Raw genomic sequence first — 25,033 nt, forward strand, 5'->3', positions numbered from 1 at the left:
AAAAGAAACTACCAAAACTGCCTCAAAAAGAAACAGAAGATCTGAACAGATCCATAAAAAGACAGACTTAATAAAAAAGAAAACTGACCTCAAAGAAAAGACCAGGCCCAAATGGCTTCATAGATGAATTCTAAGAATAGAAAGAACACTTTCAAACTAAATCAATGAGGCCAGTATTATCTTCACTCCAAAATCAAAGACATCACAAAAACCTGCAGATTGATAATCCTTATGAATAAAGACACAAAAATCCTTAACAGACTACTAGAAAACTGAATATGACAACATATAAAAAGAATTACACATCATTACCTAGTGGGATTTATCTCAGAATGCAAGGTCAGTTCAACAAACAAAAATCAATCAACGCAATACACCATATTAGTAAAAGGATCAAAACCCACATGACAGTCTCGATAGACACAGAAAAAGCACTTGACAATAGCCAACATTCTTTAATGATAAAGACACTCAGTAGGTTAGGAATAAAAAATATATATATATCCTCGGGGCTTCCCTGGTGGTTCAGTGGTAAATAATCTGCCTGCCAATGCAGGTGACACAGGTTCAATCCTTGGTCTGGGAAGATCCCACATGCCATGGAGCAGCTAAGCCTGTGTGCCACAATTATTGAGCCTGGGTACCGCGACTACTGAGACCACGCACTGCAACTACCAAAGCCTGAGAGTCCTACAGTCCACGCTTGGCAATGAAAAGCCACTGCAATGAGAAGCTCATGCACCGCAATGAAGAGCAGCCCCTGAGCTCACTGCCATGAGAGAAAAGCCTGCACCACAACGAAGACCCAACACAGGCAAAAATTTAAAAAATTAAATTATATATAATCACAGTAACATCCCCAATCTGATAAAGGATATCTATGAAAATCCCATACCTAACTTCATAATGACTGGTAAAAGACCTAAAGTTCTACCCCTAAAAACATAAACAAGACACAAGGATGTCTGCTTTTACCACTTTTATTCAACACTGTACTGCAAGTTTTTGCCAAAGAAATTAGACACTAAATAAAAATCACATATATACTGTAAAGTGAGAAGCATTACATCTCTATTCACAAAAGACATAATTTTGTATATGTATATTAAAAAAATCAGACTGAAAAACTATTTTCGCTAAATCTTGAAACCTGTTCTCGATCTAGTTCTGTACCTCCAAAATAGAAAAGTTTCTCAATTCATATCCCTAAATTCAAAGGCATTCTTTTGAATACTGAAAATAATTAAACATACACACATTTTAAAGTACTAGTAAGGGAAAGTAAATGCTATTACACTAGGAATAGAAGGCATACTTTAAAACAGGGTGAAAACAAGATAAAACAGGATAAAAACAGAATGAGTCAGAATGTGAAAAGTTAATTTTAAACACTGTGTAGATCATGCTTCTCAAATTATATATAGGGACAGCTGCTTTTTGTTTTTTGGGGATTTTGTTCGTTTGTTTTTAAATTCCAATTCAAAACAGACTAATGCTTTATAATAAATTGCTAGAAAATACAGCAAAAAGCACCTATACTCTATTCAATGGTCTATACTCTATATTCAATAAGGCAAGTCCTCAATCACACAATTGGATGTCACAGCATTATCACACTGAGATGAGCTTCTCAACACCTCAACTTCTGCACTTAACATGTTACAGACCTGTAAATAAATAGCTAATAAACTAGCACCAGTCTGTAGGCTACATTTTGAGTAGCAGTAGCATTGACTGGGAAGAATGATGCAGAGGTTTTGATATATAGGCTGAGTATCCTTAATACTGGTACTTGAAATGAGCAATCTGTTCCTGCAATGAATTCAGGAACCTTGCCATTATATTTTAATTTCTAGGGTGAGGCCTGATATCTTTATTTTTTAAAAGCTTGAAAGATCACTGCCCTCAACATTCCTGCATTTATAGCTGAGCTCTTCTTTTACATCTACTAAAATTTCAATCATCTTTCAATGTACACTTCGAATGACCCAGCTTCATTTCTTCAAGGCATCTTGTTTATATATGATCCCTCTGAGACTACAAGATCCATCCTCCCTATCCAGGGGGCCGAGGTTCAATCCCTGGTCAGGCAACTAGATAAGACCCAGTGCAACCAAATAAATACTATATAATATATATGATCCTTTTGCCTTTTATACTCATGTTTCATATTTGACATGATTCTCTTATTATACCATCAAGTCCCTTATTCTTTTGCAGTTGCCCCAAACCTAGCAAAGCGTTATATCAGCTATTCAAATGGTTGCTCAGAACTATTATTTTCAGATTTTTAAAGAAATGGAGGCAGAAATTAGTAATTATTTTTCTTAAAGACAATTTATAAGAAATGGCATGATTATAAGCAGCAGCTTATGGTAACAACCAACTTGCCTCCAAAAAGTCCTAAGGACAATTGACAGAAAAGAAAAGATGACTGGGTACTCTGAAGCTACTGATTTTTAAAAATTCAAACACTGACAAATTTTTGGTAACACAAACACACCTTTTACTATCTATGACACTTCAGTTTGGGATGGTGAAACAAAGAATAATGTTGCTAAGTGATGCAACTTAAAGATTTGGGTTATTCAAAATAAAACACGAACCATGAATTTCACTTCCTTTCATTTATTCTTTGTTTTACCAAAATATAATTTTTAAATAAGTTCCTCTCTACCCATTTTTAATAGGCTAGAAACTGAAAATACAGAATCAAGACCATCATCAAGTATACTCAGAGGTTTGTACTCATTTTTTAAAAACAAAACCAGCTGACTTTAAATAGATCATTAATATCTGATTCAACTTTAGCACCTTTAAGGTTCCACTTAAAATTCAAATGTTTTAAATTTTTCCATAAACTCTGTGCTTCAAATGCATTTTTCATATAATACCTGAAATTATGTTAATTTTATATACAGCCAAAGCATATAGCTGAGATCAGAACCCAGATATTCTGATTGTACACACTATATACCCATTACTAGTTATTTAATACTCAAATTTCCTTGGAGATCAATTACTATCTGCCACACTGGTCTGTTGAAGGAATTAAGTCAGGTAACACACATGAAATGTTTGGTCCAGCACCTGTCACATGTAAGTGTTCAAAAATAGTAACTCTTATTTTTATATATGATAGCTGCTTCTATAAACAATTCCATTCCTTAAAAATTTCCAATAGATAGAGAAGAGATAGACCCACATCTAAAATGTACTTTGAGTTCAAAGGTCAAACTATTTAAGTAATTTTAGAATGCTAACAATTTCTGAGAATGCAATGTTCATCTAAAGGAACATACCTAAATTCTAAAATCAATCCCTAAATAATATTTAGACTAGTTCAATTTTTTCATTATTCTAAACAACACTGTGGTGTTTAGACACACTCATCCACTTAGTTCCTAAGGCGAAAAAAAAATACTAAGAAACGGAAATATTGGTTTCAAAGCATATACATGTATACATTTAAAATTCTCACACTTAATGAAGCCCTCTAATTTACACTTGGCCAGCAATGTATGAGAAAATCTCTTTCCATTATGTCTTGACAATGCCCTTTACAATTTTCTCCCAATTTCATACATTTTTAACAGTTCATAAATTAAGGAAATTAACTCCTTTAAACATGTTGCAAATGTTTCTTAGCTGTTTATCTTTTAATTCTGTTAATGACAGATTTTACCATTAAAAATTTTAAGTGTTTTATAAATGCAAATTTATCCAACATTTCTATGGCAATTTCTAACTTTAAGTTTTAAAAGCTGTCTTCTCTATCCCAATATTGCAAATGTATGTATTTGCCTTCCTTTTTATACTGAAGAATCTAAGTAATGTAGAACATACTCTGCTAAAAGATATAAAGTAGTGATCTATATATGCTTTTTATCCAAATGAACATCCTTTCTTCCTAATCTTTATCTAAACCACCATTTAATGAAGTGGTCACCTGAGTTCCTTCTGCAGCAAAGAGAAGCCATCCCTTTTAACATTCTTTTTAAATGCACCTATTCCTGACCATAAAAGATGTGCCAATCTTTCTCAGAAAAATATAAAATTTCCTTTTATTAACTTGAAGCAAAGCCTAATTAAATAAATGGAGACTCCTTGAGATAGGAAAAATATAGCTGACCCTTGAAAAAGACAGGTTTGAACAGTGCAAGTCCATTTACACATGAATTTTTTTCAAAAGTAAATACTACAGCACTACACAATCCACAGTTGAATCTGCAGACGTAGAACCAGCAATGTGGAAGACCAACTGTAAGTCACATGTTGATCTTCAACTGTGCAGAGGGTTGGTGCCCTAAACCTCTATGCTGTCTTAGGTTCAACTGTAGATATACCACAGACGTCAATCTCCTTTAAATTAAATGTATGGATTCAAGGCCATCCAATTTTTAAAATCCTAACAATATTTACAAAATATAATTGATATTCAAATTCATATGGAGAAGCAAAACAACAAAACACTAAAAGATTTATATCAGTATACTGTGGCTGCTGTGACAAATTAAGAGCCACAAACTCAGTATTCTGTTTCATCCTCTCCTCCATGTCTATCTACAAGTCAGTTTATTCTGTTAGATATGTTGGGGGGTGGTGGTATATACTTCAAACATGACATGTTGTTGTGCTCACTGATTCACAAGTTTTTTGAAAATCAGATGTTATATAAGAGTCACGAATTCTTTCAATAATGGTGAAGATTATACAATAACCTCTGCCATAATGCCGTAAGAATTCTTCATTTAACATCCTATTTTTTTGCCTTTATTTTTCTGTTTCACACGGGACAAATTTTAGATTTTGAGCCAATTTTTTGCACAGGAAATTAGGATAACCCAAGGGGGGTTCTTTCTGATACTGACTTTAACAGTTTTTTCTATCATTCTTTATTGAAAGGAAGTTGTTCAAAGAAGAGCAGCTTTGCTCTCCTCATACCTACTATATTCCTTCATGAATTACGTAATATTTACTGAGCACCTAATTCATGCTGGGCACTATGCTGAGGTTAGGGATACAAAGCTTAAGAGACACACTTCTACTCTCAGGAAGGTTGTAAGATATAGGCATGCAAATAAGTAATTACATGGTAGTAAAATAACCAAATTGCTAGAAGTAAATCGGAAAAGTTCCTATACCTACCAGATGACAGAGAAGGCTTCAGCAAAGCTCTACAGGTTTCCTGCTATTCTTAAGGAAAAGGTTTTAAGGCTTAAGGCTTTCAGGTGTAAGCATAATTTTTATCCCCTGCTTTTCTTTGAATACAGTTGCCATCTTACACTGTGTAGGTGCCTTCTTGATAGCATCTAGTCTACTTTTTCATTGCACCAGTGGGCATCCAGAAGTCTTATTACCACTCATATTCACGGAGTACTACTTTCACATACAGCATACGTAATTCAAAATTGGTTTGTAAGTAATAGTGATATTTTCTAAAAATGGATTAATGCACGCATCCAAACCATATTAGGTTTTCAACTTAAGAGTTCACACAAAGTCTACTTCCTTTCTATAGTAACTGTCCCTCCAGACTGTAGTTTTGAAATCCAACAGGTGGGATTATCATTTTGTTGCTGATGCTTCTTTCTTTCTTCCTTTCTCCTTCCCTCCTCCCTCTTATTCTTTCTTAGTAAGAAGGTTAAAAGAAATGGGTTATTGATTATGGTACAGTAAATACCATTAGCAAAAGCATAGGCATCGCAGAAAGTGATTTCTCATTCAATATTAATGAAATGTAAAATACCAGAGAGGGGTAACAAGAAGTTGAAGAAGAAACTAAGATAAAATTTTCTTTTTCTACCACATTGTCAAAGTTTTATGTCTTAGTGAAAGATGGGGGAAGGCGCCAAGATGGCGGAGGAGTAGGATGGGGAAAACACTTTCTCCCCACAAATTCATCAAAAGAGCATTTAAACGTCGAGTAAATTCCACAAAACAACTTCTGAATGCCGGCAGAGGACATCAGGCACCCAGAAAAGCAACCCAACTCCTCGAAAGGAGGTAGGAAAAAATATTAAAGACAATAAAAGAGACAAAGAGGGAGGGACGGAGTTCCGTCCCGGGAAGGGAGTCTTAAAAAGAGAAGTTTCCAAACACCAGGAAACTTTCTCACTGCGAATCCGTGCGAGCTTTGGAAGCACAGAGGACAACATAACAGGGAGAAAAAATAAATAAACAATTAAAACTCGCAGATTGCAGCCCTACGGTAACTCCTCCAGCGGAGAAGCAGCGCAGACGCCTGCATCCGCCATTTAAGCGGGCTGGGCTGGGCAGGAGAGGCAGCGCTGGCTGCATCGCTGAGAGTAAGAATCTGGCCTGAATACCTTGAGCACTATCTGAGCGAAATAATTTGGGCTAGCAAACCAGACTGTGGGATATCTACCATGCGAAAAGCCAGCCCTAACCTAAGACACCGCATTTGACGGAACAAAGGACTAAACAGAGGTAGCCGGCTGCAAACCTTCCCCCTCCGGTGACAGGCAGCCAGAGCCGGAAGTGGGCAATCGCAGCCCCAGAGAGACATTATCTATAAAACTGGCTTCTTTGCTAACTAAAACTTATTGGGGGTCTGGACGGTTAACATCTGCCTGAGAAGGTGCGCCGGTTTTACACCCAGATAACCAAGTGGCAGGGAGGCGATAAGTCAGCATTGGCGTCGCCAAACACCTCATCACCTGAGCTGCTCGGACCTGGGAAGAGCACAAAACGCAGCCCCAACTGAGTCTGCGCCTCTGAGGACTACCTGAGTGCCTGAACCTGAGCGGCTTGGACCTGGGAGGTGCATGCAACCCAGGGCCAGCCTCGGATTGTTCCCGGCGGAACAACCTAGAGCCTGAGCAGTGTGGGCAGGGAGGCTACACGCGCCGTGAGTGGGGGCAGACCCAGTGTGGCTGAGGCACTGCGAGCGCCACGCCAGTGTCATTTGTTTGCAGCATCCCTCCCTCCCTCCCCATCGACTGAACAAAGAGAAGAAATACAGCTCCACCCACAGAACACCGACACAAGCTTCCCTAACCAGGAAACCTTGACAAGCCACCTCTACATACCCACACACAGCGAGGAAACGCCACAATAAAGAGAACTCCACAAACTGCCAGAATACAGAAAGGACTCCCAAACTCAGCAATTTAAACAAGATGAAGAGACAGAGGAATACCCAGCAGATAAAGGAACAGGATAAATGCCCACCAAACCAAACAAAAGAGGAAGAGATAGGGAATCTACCTGATAAAGAATTCCAAATAATGATAGTGAAATTGATCCAAAATCTTGAAATTAAAATGGAATCACAGATAAATAGCCTGGAGACAAGGATTGAGAAGATGCAAGAAAAGTTTAACAAGGACCTAGAAGAAATAAAAAGAGTCAATATATAATGAATAATGCAATAAATGAAATTAAAAACACTCTGGAGCCAACAAATAGTAGAATAACAGAGGCAGAAGATAGGATTAGTGAATTAGAAGATAGAATGGTAGAAATAAATGAATCAGAGAGGATAAAAGAAAAAGCGAATTAAAAGAAATGAGGACAATCTCAGAGACCTCCAGGACAATATTAAACGCTACAACATTGAATCATAGGGTTCCAGAAGAAGAAGACAAAAAGAAAGACCATGAGAAAATACTTGAGGAGATAATAGTTGAAAACTTCCTAAAATGGGGAAGGAAATAATCACCCAAGTCCAAGAAACCCAGAGAGTCCCAAACAGGATAAACCCAAGGAGAAACACCCCAAGACACATATTAATCAAATTAACAAAGATCAAACACAAAGAACAAATATTAAAAGCAGCAAGGGAAAAACAACAAATAACACACAAGGGAATTCCCATAAGGATAACAGCTGATCTTTCAATAGAAACTCTTCAAGCCAGGAGGGAATGGCAAGACATACTTAAAATGATGAAAGAAAATAACCTACAGCCCAGATTATTGTACCCAGCAAGGATTTCATTCAAGTATGAAGGAGAAATCAAAAGCTTTTCAGACAAGCAAAAGCTGAGAGAATTTTGCACCACCAAACCAGCTCTCCAACAAATACTAAAGGATATTCTCTAGACAGGAAACACAAAAATGGTGTATAAACTCGAATCCAGAACAATAAAGTAAATGGCAACGGATCATACTTATTAGTAATTACCTTAAACGTAAATGGGTTGAATGCCCCAACCAAAAGACAAAGACTGGCTGAATGGATACAAAAACAAGACCCCTACATATGTTGTCTACAAGAGACCCACCTCAAAACAGGGGACACATACAGACTGAAAGTGAAGGGCTGGAAAAAGATTTTCCATGCAAATTGGGACCAAAAGAAAGCAGGAGTCACAATACTCGTATCAGATAAATTAGACTTTAAAACAAAGGCTGTGAAAAGAGACAAAGAAGGTCACTACATAATGATCAAAGGATCAATCCAAGTAGAAGATATAACAATTATAAATATATATCCACCCAACATGGGAGCACCGCAGTATGTAAGACAAATCCTAACAAGTATGAAAGGAGAAATTAACAATAACACAATAATAGTGGGAGACTTTAATACCCCACTCACACTTATGGATAGATCAACTAAACAGAAAATTAACAAAAGGAAAAAAAAAAACAACATGTATCTATAAAGCTCACTAAAGCAAAGCACAGTAAAATGAGGTACGGCAAAAAAAAAAAAAAAATCACCACTGAAATCCCATATTGAGCAGGTGATATGCAGGGCAATTTCACATACTTTGTCTTATTTAATCCTAATGGTAGCCCTGTGATAGACATAAAAAAAAAAAAAAATGAAAATAAGAGAGGAGAAACTCTATGGGTACCATTTCCCGAACTTGTACTTTCAGCTTGAGGACCCAGTGTGGGAGGAATAGGGCATGGAATTGTTGCAAAGAACCCTTAAATCCTTAGACATGTTGTGCATTTTCTGAGAATGGAAATAAGCATGGTTTTCCACTCTAAAAAAAAAAAAAAAAAAAAAAAAGATGGTGATGTCACTTATACAGATAGAAAAAAAAATTATAGACATTTATTTGTAGACATTTGATCTTGTCTGTTAGAACAGATCTAACAAACATACTAATTGGCTATTTTTCTATTTTCTCCAAAATCTATTTCTACTACATGACCTTTCTAAAAGAGACATTAGATAATATATGAACGTACGTATATACACAAATTGTGATTGAACTCAGAATAAAAAGTTTTAACTAAAAAAAGAAAGTATGCTTTCTTTTCTAAGACACTGTAAACTTGTAACTCAACATGCTTCTCTTTTTACTTTGGCTGCCAGGAAATCTAAGAATTAAGTTCAGTGCCTTATAGCTATAACCAGCTCATCTCTGGAACCTGATGATGTTACCTTTAAGTAATGGCTATTCAGCTATTTATCACTAATTGTTCTAGTCTACATTTTATTCAGTCCTATAAGCCATGCAAAATTCTTTGGATGGAATAAAATCCTTAATAAAAAAAGTGTTAATGCAAAAATACAAAAAAAAATTGTATATTATGCAACAGTTTGGTTTACTAAGCAAATTAATCAGTAACATTGTTTATGTAAATAATCTACTCAGTATATCACTTCTTTGTAAATATACAAAGATAAAACAGTTCAAGAGTCAAACTAAAGAATATAAAGAGTTTGGTATGGGGAGGGAGGAGGGAAGAGGGTGTAGGATGGGGAACACAGGTATACCTGTGGCGGATTCATTTCGATATTTGGCAAAACTAATACAATATTGTAAAGTTTAAAAATAAAATAAAATTTAAAAAAAAAGAACAATAAAAAGTCTAATGACATGTATATAGGATTACTTATTAACTTTGCATATCGAATCCTAAAAACATATTCAAATATCAACTTAGTTTATTTTTATATGCAGTTTACAGTTCACAGTTCACAGTGATTCCTATACATTTTCAGATTTCCAGGCATAGCTGTTCCAAGTTAATCTAAACTGCTTTCAAGTTATTTACTTAATGAACATAAACAATACTTGTTTCTGTCTTTATACATTACTTTTTATATCTAATGAACACTAGTTTCTCATTTTCCTGATTGAAGATATTTTAATCCAACTTTCTTTTTGAAAACATTGATATATTCAGATTAGAGAACAATTAAATATTTTTCACAGATATAATCAATAGTCAACTGACCATAAATTTCTTCTCTAAATATAAAAATGTTAAAAAGTAGGGGCCAAGTTGAATGACTATGAATCCAATTTTCAGTCTCATTCATTTAGGAGAACTTATTATCAGCATCTGATGTCCAATGTTCTGAAAATTGTTTATGTTTCAGGGGTTTTTCTGTTCTTTGGTTTGTATGTTTCAAGCAGGTACAGACATCAGATAGGGAAAGTCATTCCTGACAGATGGCAAACAAATGAAGTATACCTTTGACAGCTCCAGTTTACTGACTTAAGAGTTTACAGGCCACGCTGAGAGAAAAGGGAATCTAGGCAGAACCAGTGGAAACCGAGTTGAGAAAATGAGCTGACAGTCCAAGGAAACCAAAGTAACTAGAGTCCACATGACAAAAGTACCAAAGATGAAAGGGCCATACCCAGTAAGATCCTAGAAGACTGGAGGAGGTTTCCTTTCAGTCTGAGCATAAATACGTGCAAGGAAACGTGCCAAGACAGGAAAAAGAACTATGTGAGGGAATATGAGAGAACAGTGCCAGAGGCTCCCATAAGCTGGCGAACAGTGCCTGTTCCCAAGAGCTGGGCTATGAAAAAATCCCTCATACCTGTGGGGCACTGAATGGAATATTCATGAAGGTATTGCCTCATAATACATAATTACCCTTAGATGGATCCACTCAACAAACTCTAAAGGCAAGACTTGAAATAATCCAAGTGTTTTCAAGTAATTTAACAGCATCTCAGTAAAAAGCTCAAGAATTTACAGAAATATAGAAATACTTTGAGGCTAAGAAGGCAAAATTCACAATGAGACATCCAAAGATAACTCAGCATTAAAACAAGCAGGAAAAATAACCCAGGATGAGAATAACCAACTGACAGAAACTGACCCAGAATAGATAGAGATGTTAGGATGAGCAGAGAATATTACAGAGGGTATTTTACTTGTATTCTATATTCAAGAAGCTAAGAAAATATACAGATGATATAATTTTATATGCACACAGACAACACATACACAAAGAAGTAAATAAAAACTACAATATCTGAGATGAAAAATAAACCAGTGGGATGGCAGACTAATATAGCAAAAGAAAAGACTCGTGAATTTGAGGAGTAGCTATAGGAACTACCCAAGATAAAACACAGAAAAAAGAATCTAAAAAAAATGGAAAGAATATCAGTTCTTTTTCAAAAGCTATAAGGTCTTCCAATATAATACTTCCTAATAGATGAGCCTGATATTAATACCTTTTTATATGCCAATAAGTCAAACAAAAAAATAAAAGAAGGGAGGGGAGAAATAACTGGGAAAAAATGGCCCAGAAGTTTACCAACTTTATGAAAATGCTAAACCTACAAATCTAAGCATCTCGATGATTCTATGGCAAGAAATATTGAGAAAACTACACCACTGCACATCATAATTAAATTGTTCAAAACAAGTGATGAAGAGAAAATCTTAACACAGTATTGAGCATTGGTCAGAGATGTATTAATGCCACAGGCATTAGTTTCAGCAAAAATTCCATGCTCAATAATGTGTTAAAAGTAGCCAGAAAAAAAGAGAAGAAAGAAGATATACAAGATAAGGGGAAAGCAGACTTCTTCTCAGAAACAATGCAAGCAAAAAGACAGTGGAGCAAAATCTTTATTTAAAAGACTAAGGAGAAAAGCCATCAACCTAGAATTCCAATTGCAGCAAAACATCTTTCAAATAAGAAAGCAAAATATAGATTTTGACATTAAAAAAGTAAAGAATCCATCACCAGAAGAGCATCATTACACAAGAAATGTTAAAGGAAATCCAACAAAAACAAAATGATGCTGGATGGATAGAAATCTCTCTGCAAAGGAATGAAGAGTACTGAAAATGGCACTAAATGGGTAAATACATATCTTTCTCTTCATTATTTAGAAGTCCTTAAAAGATAACTGCTTGTTTAGACAAAATGTGTAAGTAAATGTATGATCAAAAAAGTATAAAGTGTGGGAAGACAAATGAAAGTAAACTCTTGTAAAGTTCTTATACAAGAAGTGGTACAGTGCTCGCTTCGGCAGCACATATACTAAAATTGGAACGATACAGAGAAGATTAGCATGGCCCCTGCACAAGGATGACACGCAAATTTGTGAAGCGTTCCATATTAAAAAAAAAAGAAGTGGTACAGTGTATTACTTAAATAGTAAATAGACTCTGGTAAGTTGAAAATATTAATTATAAATCTTAAATCAACCAGTAAAATATTAAAAGATTATAGCTAATTAAGACAATAAAAGAAAAATGTAAAAAAATCATACATTTATTCAACTAATACAAAAAAAGGGCAAAAAAAGAGAACTATGAAAAGATAGATGGTGGCTTCCTAGTGGCTCAGAGGGTAAAGCATCTGTCTACAATGTGGGAGACCTGGGTTTGATCCCTGGGTTGGGAAGATTCCCTGGAGAAGGAAACGGCAACCCACTCCAATACTCTTGCCTAGAAAATCCTATGGACAGAGGAGCTTGGTGCAGGCTACTGTCCATAAGGTCACAAAGAGTTGGGCACAACATAGCGACTTCACTTTCACTTTTCATGAAAAGATAAGCCAAATAGAAAAAAGCAAGATAACAGACAAATATAACAAAGACAACAAATTTAAATCAACTCAAACAAATCAATAATGACTTTAATTATACATCATCCAGTTCTAAATGATAAGTTACCGGTCTGAATCTGAACAGAACAATTAAGAGTAAGAAGACTAAATCACTAATCAAAAGTATCCCAACAAAGAAACATCCAGAAGCAGCTGGCTTCAATGGTGAATTCTACCGAATACTGTCGTTCGCTACAGCATAGGCAGACTTTGAGGGCATTACGCTAAGTGAAATGACAGAGCAAGAAATCCTGTATGATCTCATTTACACGTGAAATCTAAAAACCAAACTCACACAAACAGATCAGAATGGTGCTTGAGGCAGTGAGTATGAGGGGAAAATGGGTGAAGAGGGTGAAAAGGTATAAATTTTTAGTTATAAATAAGTTCTGGGAATGTAAGGTACAGCACAGTGACAAAGAAAACAAAAGTCATCCAACTATCTTAATTAAAAGGCCAGGATTACATTATATTAAAAATTAAGATTTAAACATATATGCTGGCTCCAAAAAAAATCTTCTTTATATAAATGCAACAAAACAGATTAAAACCAGAAAAATACATATCCTAGTAATGCTAGTCAATGAAAGCAAAAGTCTATATCACTATTAAAGTAGATTCCAGAGCAATGGTTATTACCACAGATAAAGATCATTTCATAAGGCAAAAGAAGTCAATTTATAAAGATGAGATAATAATCCCAAATGTTTAGAAACCTAGTAACAGAGCTTCAAAATACATTAAGCAAAATCTGATAGAACTTAAAAAGAAAGAGACAAACTCCAATTACAGTCAGAAATTTCACATCCCCATGTTTAATAATTCATAAAACAAGGAGAAAGAAATTCAGCAAGGATATAGGAGACTTGAACAATACTATCAAACAACTTGTCCTGACACTTTTCAAACACTCAACCCAACAACAGCAGAATATATACTGTTTTCAAGTAAATATGAAACATCCATCAAGTTAAAACATATTCCGGGCTATCATATTTCAATAAATTTTGAGGAATTCAAGTCACAAAACATATGTTTTCTGAAAATAATGAAATTATCACAGAAATCAATAACAGAAAGATATCAGGATATTCCACCAATATTTGAAGCTAAAGAACACACAGGTTAATAACCCATAGATCAAAGAAGAAATCAAAAGAGAAATTAGAATGCATTTTGGACCTAGATGAAAATGAAAATACAAAATACCATAATTTGTAGGACACTGTTTAGAGAAAATTTCTATCAACATATACATACATTATAAAGAAAAAAGGTCTCAAATTAATAACCTGTTTACTCTTAAAGAAACTAGGAAAAGAGCAAATTAAACTAAAACTAAGGAGGAAAAAGAAATAATAAAGACCAAAGCAGAAATCTATTAAATAGAGAAAAATCAATGAAGTCACAAGCTGGTTCTTTTAGAAGATCAGTAAAAGTGATAAGCATCCAGCCAGACTGATTAGGAAAAAAAGATAAATTATCAATATCAGGAATGAGGGATGACATCATCACAGATTCTATAGATATCAAAGAACAACAGGAAGCATTATGAACAACTTTATACCTATAAATCTGACAACTTAATATGAAATAAGAAAATTTCTTGAAAAGACACAAACTTCTGTTTCAAGAAGAAACACATAACCCAAACAGCCCTCTACCTATTAAAGTAGTTAAAAACCTTCCTTCCAAGAAAACTCCGTATCTAGATGGCTTCATTGGTGAAGTCTACCAAATGTTCACGAGAAAAAAAAAAAGATACAAATTTTCTATGAACAATTTCCAGAAAACGAAAAAGAAAGGAATGTTTCTCAATTAATACTATAAGGCTAACATTATGTTAAAAAAAAAGCAAAATACAAGAAAAGTAATATCCCCCATAAACATAACTACAAAATTACAAACATTCTAGCATATAAAATCCAACATTATATGAAAATGACACGATGTCACAATTAACTTAGGCTTACAGAGGACTGCAGAGTTGATCCAACATTTGAAAATCCAGACTGGGATTTATCATATTGACAGAATGAGGGGCTTCCTTGGTGGTCCATGGGTTAGTTCAGACTTTGCGTCCCAGTGCAGGGGGTGTGGGCTCAATCCCTAGTCTTGAGTTAAGACCCCACATGCCTCAAGGCCAGAAAAAAAACCCATAAACAACAGAAGCAATACTGTAACAAATTCAATAGAGACTTTAAAAAAAGTTAACAACAACAAAATCTTTAAAAAACAAAATGAAAAAAAATTTAAAAACCTGTTAACCTCAACAGAAACAGAAAAAAGCATTTGACATACCTAGTATCCATTCTTGATGAAAACTCTCAGCAAACTAAAAGAGTAAGACTTTCTCAACATGACAAAGAACATTTATTCAAAAGCCTACAATGAACATGATATTACATGGTTAGTTTAAAAATAGATCACCTTACCCTTAAGATCAATAAAAAGACAAGGATATCCACTCTCACCACTTCTATTCTACACTGTACTAGAAATTCCAGTAAGTGCAATAAAACAAGAAAAAGATACAAAGGCATCCAGATTAAAAAGAAGACTTAAAGGCTCTATTAATGAGTTCATGTATGTAAAAGATTCAATGAAATCTATATAATACTAATAGAACAAGTGAATTTAGCACAGTTTCAGGATATAAGCTCAATATATAAAAATCAACTGTATTTTACTATCAGAAATAGTCATGAAGATACAATTTACAAGGATATAAAAAGTACAAAATATTTAGGGATAACTGACAAAAGATGCATTTAAGACCTGTATATTAAAAAATACAAAACACTGCTAGAGAAATTAAAGGAGGTCTATATAAAACAACAGAAAAGGCCCTGGCACCCCACTCCAGTACTCTCGCCTGGAAAACCAAATGGACAGAGGAGCCTGGTAGGCTGCAGTCCATGGGTTTGCTGGGAGTCGGACACGACTGAGCGACTTCACTTTCACTTTTCACTTTCTTGCATTGGAGAAGGAAATGGCAACCCACTCCAGTGTTCTTGCCTGGAGAATCCCAGGGACGGGGGAGCCTTGGTGGGCTGCCATCTATGGGGTTGCACAGAGTCGGACACGACTGAAGCGACTTAGCAGCAGCAGCAGCATATAAAACAAAGAAACATACCTTCTTCATCTACAGATTCATAACAATCTCATTCCCAGCAAAATTTTTTATTTATTCATTTATTTATTTTAGACATTGACAAGCTAATCTTATGGAAAGTTAAAAGACAAGGCATAGCTCCCTTCTCCCACAGCAAAAAAAAAAAAACCTTTGGTAAGGAAGAAAAAAGTTGGAGTGTCTATACCATCTAATTTCAAGATTTACTATCAAGTTATAATAACAACAACAACAATAAAAAGCACTGTGGTATAGGCAGCAACACAGACAAACAGATCACCAGAACAAAAGAGTCCCAAAATAATTCTATACATATAGAGACAACTGAATTTTGGAAAAAGTACAAAGGCAATTCAGCAGAGAAAGGGAAGTCTTTTTCAACAAATGGTGCTAGAACACTTGGAGATCCATGTGCAAAAAAAAAAATCCTTCCATATCTCAAACTATATTCACAGCTAACTCAAGATGGGTCGCAGACATAGATCCTAAAATGATAAAGCTCTAGAAGAAAGCATAGGAGAAAATTTTTATGATCTTGGACTTAGGCAAAGGTTTCAGATACAAACCATATAAGAAAAAGTTGATATATGAACTTAATCAAAATTAAGAATTCCTATTCATTCAAATAAAATGTTAAGCGAATTAAAAGATAATATTTAAAAAAAAACGACTCTGCAAATCATGTATTTGATAAAGTACTTATATACAGAATACAGGGTTTCCCAGGTGGCGTTAGGGTTGGTAAAGAACCTGCCTGCCAATTCAGGAGACATAAGAAACGCAGGTTCGACTCCTGGGTGGGGAAGATCCCCTGGAGGAGGGCACAGGAACCCATTCCAGTATTCTTGCCTGGAGAATCCCATGGACAAAGGAGCCTGGAGGGCTACAGTCCATATGATTGCAAAGAGTCAGATGTGACTGAAGTGACTCAGCACACATACAGAATATATTCAGAATCTTCAAAACTGGGTAAGAAAGCAAACAGTTCAATTTAAAAATAGGTGAAAGATTTGAACTTGATTTCATCAAAGAAGTCATATACAATGGCAAATAAGCATGTGAAAAGAAGTTCAATGTTATCAGATATCAGGGAAACAGTAATTTGCCAAAGCCTTTGACTGTGTGGATCACAATAAACTGTGGAAAATTCTGAAAGAGATGGGAATACCAGACCACCTGACCTGCCTCGAGAAACCTGTATGCAGGTCAGGAAGCAACAGTTAGAACTGGACATGGAACAACAGACTGGTTCCAAATAGCAAAAGGAGTACGTCAAGGCTGTACGTTGTTACCCTGCTTATACGTAGAGTAAATCATGAGAAACGCGGGGCTGGAGGAAGCACAAGCTGGAATCAAGATTGCCAGGAGAAATATCAATAACCTCAGATATGCAGATGACACCACCCTTATGGCAGAAAGTGAAGAACTATAAAGAGCCTCTTGATGAAAGTGAAAGTGGAGAGTGAAAAAGTTGGTTTCAAGCTCAACATTCAGAAAACTAAGATCATGGCATCTGGTCCCATCACTTCATGGCAAATAGATGGGGAAATAGTGGAAACAGTGGCTGACTTTATTTTGGGGGGCTCCAAAATCACTGCAGATGGTGACTGCAGCCATGAAATCAAAAGACGCTTACTCCTTGGAAGGAAAGTTATGACCAACCTAGATAGCATATTCAAAAACAGAGACATTACTTTGCCAACAAAGGTTCATCTAGTCAAGGTTATGGTTTTTCCAATAGTCATGTACGGATGTGAGAGTTGGACTATAAAGAAAGCTGAATGCCAAAGAACTGATGCTTTTGAACTGTGTTTTGGAGAAGACTCTTGAGAGTCCCTTGGACTGCAAGGAGATCCAACCAGTCCATTCTAAAGGAGATCAGTCCTGGGTGTTCTTTGGAAGGACTGATGTTGAAGCCAAAACTCCAATACTTTGGCCACTTGATGGGAAGAGCTGACTCACTGGAAAAGACCCTGATGCTGGGAAAGATCGAGGGCAGAAGAAGGGGATGACAGAGGATGAGATGGTTGGATGGAATCACCGACACAATGGACATGGCTTTGGGTAAACTCAGGGAGTTGGTGATGGACAAGGAGGCCTGGCACGCTGCAGTTCATGGGGTCGCAGAGTCGGACACAACTGAGCGACTGAACTGAACTGACAAGAAAAAGAAATACCATATCTGGTGGTATTGGTGCATTTCTACAGGAACTATAACTCTCATATACTATTTGTGAGACTGTAAACTGGTTAAAAAAAAAAAAAAAAAAAAAACCAAGAAACAATACATTTGTTTTAAAAAAATACAACTGCCATAGGATTCATCCATTCCATTCCTAAGTATTGACTCCAAGAGAAAAGAAAGCATATGTCTACACAATAGGTGTACCTCACAGCAATTTTACATGTAATAGTTGAAAACTGAAAACCCACATGTTCATCAACATGTGACTGGGACAATCAAATTATAGCATATCCATACAGTAAAAGCAGTAAGAGCAATGTATTACAGACACATCATCACACAACAAATATAGAGGAATTTCAAAGTGTGCTGAGTAAAAGAAACCAATCCATAAGAGTAAGCACTGTTAATTCCATGTATATGTTATGCATGGGCCTCCCAGGTGGCACAGTGCCAACGCAGGACATGTCAGAGACCTGGATTTGATCCCTGGGTTGGGACGATCCCCTGGAGTAGGAAATGGCAACCCATTCCGTGTTCTTGCCTGGGAAGTCCCATGGACACAGAAGCCTGGCGGGCTACAGTCCAAGGGGTCACAACGAGTCAGACAGAACTGAGTGTGTGCGTGCAGGCATGCACACACATACATACACACGTATGTATATAAAAGACACAAACTAACGTAGAGGAGAACAGATCAATGGTTGCCCTGGGGTAGGATAGCAGGGAAGTAAGGGTCAGAGGAAGGGATTACAAAGGGGTAAAAGGAAACTGGGAGATTACAGATGTCATTTGTTTCTTGATTATCTGACTATATTCCTAATCATGATGTCATGATGGCTTCACAAAGTGTATGTATGTCAAGAAGTATTCAATTATGCCCAGTGTTCACAGCAGCATTATTTACAATTGCCAAGATATGGAAGCAATCTAAGTGTCCATCAATGGATGAAGGAATAAAGAAGATGTGGTGTATATATACAACAGAATACTGCTGCTGCTACTGCTGCTAAGTCGCTTCAGTCGTGTCCGACTCTGTGCGACCCCACAGATGGCAGCCCACCAGGCTCCCCCAATCTCTGGGATTCTCCAGGCAGGAACACTGGAGTAGGTTGCCATTTCCTTCTCCAATGCATGAAAGTGAAAAGTGAAAGTGAAGCCACTCAGTCATGTCCGACTCTTAGCGACCCCATGGACTGCAGCCTACGATGCTCCTCCCATGGGATTTTCCGAAAACTGGAGTGGGTTGCCATTGCCTTCTCCCACAACAGAATACTACTTAGCCATAAAAAAGAATGAAATTTTGCCATTTGGAGCAACATGGATGCACTTGGAGGGTATTACACTAAGTGAAATAAGTCAGAGAAGGACAAATATGAGATATTATTTGTATGTGGAATCGAAAAAATAAAACAAACCAGCAAATGTAACAAAAAAAGAAGCAGACTCACAGAGAACATAGTAGTAGTTACCAGTGGGCAGAGGGAAGGGGAGAGGGGCAAGATAGGGGTAGAAGATTAGGTACAAACTACTATGCATAAAATAAGCTAAAAGGACACACTGCGTAACATGGGGAATATGGCCAATTTTATAACTATAAATGGAGTATAACCTTTAAAAACTGTGAATCACTATATTGTACACCTGTAACTTATACAATATTGTGTATCGCCATACTTCAACTTTTTAAAAAGCATTCAATTATATGCTTTAAATTTGTGTGACATATCATTTATCAATTACACCTCAATAAAGTTACTAGAAAGAATGAGCCAAAATAATCAATATATTAGCTAGGTAAGCACTTACCTTTTTTTAAGCCAAGACGACTGAACTGTTACCACGACATACAAGAAAATTAACATTTAGTCAATATCCATTATATGCTAAGCATTATGCTAGCCACTTGTTAGATACTAAATTATGTGCTTAGCGTCATCTTAAGGCCATTCCTTGCGGGGGGGAAAAGGCGGGGGGATGGGGCAGAGCAAGATGATAATATGAAACTTTAGCAACTAGACAAGGTTTTATTTCTAGTCTGTAATAATTCTAACTTCCAGTTCCTAAAAATCAAATATACAACACTATCAATAAACACAGTAGATTTAAATCTAAATCCTCCAAGTTCTATAAATTCAGCTGGAATTGTCCTTCAGTGGGAATACATGCCAGGACAAAGGTTTACATAAGATGCTTAAATTATGTTCTCATATACTGGTACGCCTGAGAAGGCAATGGCACCCCACTCTAGTACTCCTGCCTGGAAAATCCCATGGATGGAGGAGCCTGGTGGGCTGCAGTCCATGGGGTCTCGAAGAGTCTGACACGACTGAGTGATTTCACTTTCACTTTTCACTTTCATGCATTGGAGAAGGAAATGGCAACCCACTCCAGTGTTCTTGCCTGGAGAGTCCCAGGGTCGGGGGAGCCTGGTGGGCTGCCTTCTATGGGGTTGCAGAGTTGGACACGACTGAAGCGACTTAGCAGCAGCAGCAGCAGCAGCATACTGGTAAGCACTGAATTCTAAAAATACCCTTAGTGAATGGCAGTTTAATTTAAAGGTTAAAAATACAGTTTAGATGGAACCAAAAAAAATCAAAATCCTGTGTAACTGGGAATACCCTATTCTGCAAACTAGTTTCCTTATAGTGGTTATGTATTAATAAAACCTGCACTTAACTTGCAAAAAGGATTGGAAGTGGCTCTCCCATCTGCGAAACGGGAGACCCTTAAGACATCTTTCAGTCTTTGCAGTTCTACCCTCCCCTACTCATTTGCCTAGGAATTATACTAATTATATTTCAAAGTCACAGTGACCACTCAGAAATACAGAATATTTAATTCAATTAACTGTTAGAACCAAGTATAGTACTTAGAGGTCCATGTTTTTTGTTCTACATTTGACAAGGTTTACTTCAGCACTCTTGCCATTTGGAGCTAGAATACTGTTGTGAGGGATTATCCTGAGCATTTCAAGATGTTCAGCTGACCTGCTACCCACTAGATGCCAGAAGCACCTCTCCATAGTTGTGACAATCAATAGTGTCTCCAGACATTCTCATTGTCCTCAGAGGAGCAAAACAGTCCCTGTTGAGAGTTACTGTCCTAAAATGAGTGCAGTAATCTCTCTATATGGACCTGCTTCACTCACAGGGCAGGGAGTCTGAAAACAGAGTCCTCCATTTGAAAGTTCTTAAGAATATTTTAAATGATTATAGATAGTATATGCTCCTTTAAAAAAATAATAATAAATTACTAAAAAGCAAAGTTTTTTTTTTTTTTTAAACAAACAAACACTGTTTTGTTTTCAAACTGAGAAAGCTAGGCCCTACAAAATACCTGATACCTCTTCATTCAGATCATGTCTCCAGGGTGGGAAAAAAACTTCTAAGGCCAAAGAATTATAAACAAACCATTCCTTAACTAACGAACCATGGCAATTAATTCAGAAAATGTCAATACTCTATTGGAATTCAATTTTAGAGCTCTGCCATTACCCAACCTACATCTTGTCCTAAGTAGGTTATCAAATATCATTGTCCTCAATTTCAAACTGCCATTATCTGTGGTAAATCTCCTACACATTAACTTTCCCTGTCACAGTCTCCTAGCCAAATTTTTTCTTCAATGGCTTAACTCTCAAGTAAAATGTAAAGACCACAATGTCAACTGTGTCTAGAAAATATTTTCTTTCTTGAAAAAATATCTTTTTACATTGCTAAACTGGACTTAATCGCTTTCTTACTATTACACAAGAATAAATATAATTTACTTGGGATACAGATTTGCTGCCATAAATGCAGAAAGAGTAAAAAACAAACGGGAGACATGAAATCTGGGTTCCGGCTCTGACTCTGCCTCCTAATACTTGGATGACCAGGTAACAGTCCCGAACTTCAGCTCTCTTAGTTGTAAAAAAAAAAAAAAAGAAGAAGAAGAAGAAGAAGAAGAATTTAACTAACTCTAAAGTTATTGTGTGGATCAGTTACCACTTATGTGAAATAACTCTGTACACAGTAAAGTGTCATACAAAGGTTGGGTACTGGTAGCATCCTGTTGGTGTGAGTAAACCACATGGTAGTGAAACATGCACCTCAAATAAAAGACTTAATTCACTGTATAAACGTCACTTTTCAAAAGGAACATTCCTTACGAAGAGAGCCTTAGATGATAAACCTTGGACTAGGATTCAGGCATCTGGGTTCTAAACTCGTTCTGCCATTAACTGTCTGTATCAACAAAGGCAAACTTTCCTTTTCACCTCAAATTTCGTATAAAAAGATCCAAGTTCTGGACCAGTTGTTCCATAAATACTGTTACAGCCTATTGGCCCACGAAATTACCAAGTGATCCAAAATGAGTGGGTTAAACTCATTTAACCCTATATCCACAATTCAAGAGTAGTTCGGTCGGACGCAAAAGAAAAGGTAACAGACGGTAAGAAAATTTTATTTAGAAATAGAATGCTGTATGATTTTCCAAAAGAAAAGGAAGCTATAAACTACCTTGTTTTCTACAATTAATCATAGCTCTCCCTCTAAATGATAGTAATTATGAACAAGGTGCATTAACAAGGGCGGGGCTCTTTCCCACAAGCTTTTAGGGAACCACCCACTTCCCAAAGAGGTGTAACTGCTTCCTCCTTGCCCTCCTTAGCCAAGAAACTTGAAAGATTAGGGTTTATATTGTCTGAGTTTTTTTTTCTTTTCACTTGGGTGGGGATGGCGGTAGTCATCTGACAAACATATCCTATAAACACCATTATCTGCAACAACAAGTCTCCAGAAAGTCTAAAAATAATCTAAGTTGTTGAATAGTAAGTGTTTTTAAAACAGTTAGGGCTATTAACTCAAAACGAGGTAACCCTGTGTGTGATTAGCGTTTGCCAACTACCAAGTGTTCCCTTCCCCAAATTATCCGCCCTCCCGCGTCTCTGTAGAGGCGATGCCTCGCCCTCCACTAGCGCATCGCGCCAGGGCCGAAGGGAGAGTCCCCAGGGGCTCCCAGAAGAGGGAAGGCCGAGCAACCCAGGCCTCCAGACGCCGTCACCCCTCGCCCCTCACCAATGACGATGCGCAGGTGCTTCAGGCGGGTCAGCGCGTCCTTCTTGGTATCCAGCACCTTCTGGGTAGACTTCTTCACGTCCCCGTGCGGCTTCTTGGAGAACATCCTGCCGCCGCCACGGCCGACTCCGGCCCCCTCCCGGCCAGGTCAAAGCGGCGGAAAGTGGAGAGAGTGGGCGGGGAGGAGACTACTGCGAGCGGCTCATTCACTCCCCAGCCTTGCGGGCCCCGGCGCGGCCGACTCCTCCCAGACCAAGGCCAGGGCCGCCACCTCCACCCGACTCGCGCGGCGTCTGCAAGGCACCTTCGCCTCTAGCTCCAATATGGCGGCTCCCCTCTTCCAGTTCTGCACGGAGGGACGGAGACCCGGGCGGGTCGCCCGCCGCCGCCGCCGCTCCCTGCGGCCGCCGCTCGCCGTCACAGGCCAGGGCCGGGCACCCAGGACCCGTAGCCGCGGAGGTGCGGCTGTCGGCGGCAGCGGCAGCACTCGTCTCTCCCTGAGGCCCCCTTAAGGTTAAATCTTCTTTAGCAGCCGCCAAGGAGACGGAGTGTGGTGATGGGGTTTCACGACTTTGCCGTCGGTGGCGAATGGTCCCCGTGGCAACCGCCTTCTGACGTCAAGAGTTCTTGACGTCACGCCAGCATGAGGTCACCCGTGGCATTACCTTCCTTTAGTTTTCTGTGTAAGTAGCCAGAGGAGTAGCCTGGGGAAGTCAGGGAAGGAAAATCCTGCGTGCGCCTTTGAAAGCAGGGTCTTCTAGCCAAGCCCCCAGAGTAGTCTGTTTTTAAAGGTCCTCCTCCTGTCCCTGCTATTTACTATGTAACTTAAGAACATAGTTCCAGAACATCAGAGTAGATGTGCAGTGTATTTTAGACGCCATTTCTGAAGGCTTTGTTTTTAACACCCCATTTCCGTAATTTGAATTTTGTATACAGAATTTTTGTTTATATTGCAAAGTGATGGTTAATAATTTACTGTAGTTTCTAGATTTGTGGTATTATAGTACATCCTCTTGGTTAAAATTGTCTTACACAAATGAGTTCTCCCAAAAGCTTGTTGTAGTAGAAAGAAAAATTACAGGGAAAAGAAATCTGGAGAACTGTAAGGGTTAATTTTCTTCATCTGTAAAGAGTTCACAAATCCAGGAGAAAATTGCTAAAGCACAAGTAGAAGTTAGAAAACATGAAATAAGTATTACAGAAGTGTGTACTCAACTAAAACATGTGAAAAATGTTCTCACTTGTGGGTACTTTTTTAAACTCAGATTAAAATAACATATTTAAACAATTTAAACAGCTTTTATTGAAGTGTACTTGATATACAGTAAACTGCACATTTTCAAAATGTGCAATTTGGTAAGTTGGATATTTGCATATGACCATGAAAATGTAAACAGTCAAAATAGTGAACATACTCATCAGCCCCCAAATGGTCCTCTTGCCCTTTTGTAATCCCTCCCTCCCACTGCCCCCAGCCTGGTCTTTGGGCAAACACTGATTTGCTTTCTGTCACCTGGAATTTGCATTTTCTAGAGTTTCATGGAAGTGTATGCTTATAGTATACTCTTGTCTGATTTCTTACACTCAATATAGCTTATTTTTAAATAATGTAACATTTTATCGGTCAAACTAGGAGTTTGTTTTAAGTTAGTCATCTTACAGCAGGTGAAGGCAGCAGCAGACAATCCTATTGCTTACTAGAAAGAAGCAGTAATGGCTACAAAAGTTGACATTGTGTATCAAGACACTTAAAAATGTTTATATATACTTTGGTTCATTAGTTTCACTTTCAGGACCCTATTCTAAACTATCAGAAATGGGAAAATACTTATATAAAAATATTTAAGCATGATTATA

The 25,033-nt window shown here is 37.3% G+C and overlaps 1 protein-coding gene and 1 non-coding gene across 7 annotated transcripts in view; one reads left to right on the top strand and one right to left on the bottom strand.

Moving 5' to 3' along the window:
• RALGAPA1 (Ral GTPase activating protein catalytic subunit alpha 1) overlaps window positions 1-23,724 on the bottom strand; it is a 214,174-nt gene extending 190,450 nt beyond the window's left edge. For 4 of the 6 annotated variants that reach the window (XM_070358743.1, XM_070358739.1, XM_070358742.1 and 1 more), the window contains exon 1: window positions 23,177-23,724. In XM_070358743.1, the coding sequence (XP_070214844.1) occupies window positions 23,177-23,282 (106 nt within the window). In that variant the 5' untranslated portion in view covers window positions 23,283-23,724. The remainder of the gene's footprint in view (window positions 1-23,176) is intronic. The other 2 variants (XM_005891799.3, XM_005891801.2) reach the window with 1 other exon arrangement.
• On the top strand, window positions 12,202-12,308 carry LOC138984536 (U6 spliceosomal RNA). Its single transcript, XR_011461822.1, has one exon. It is a non-coding gene; the product is annotated as a U6 spliceosomal RNA (small nuclear RNA).
• Window positions 23,725-25,033: the final 1,309 nt, after the last annotated feature.

This window comes from Bos mutus, chromosome 21, assembly GCF_027580195.1.
Source record: "Bos mutus isolate GX-2022 chromosome 21, NWIPB_WYAK_1.1, whole genome shotgun sequence".
In the NCBI taxonomy this organism is placed as follows: Eukaryota; Metazoa; Chordata; class Mammalia; order Artiodactyla; family Bovidae; genus Bos; species Bos mutus.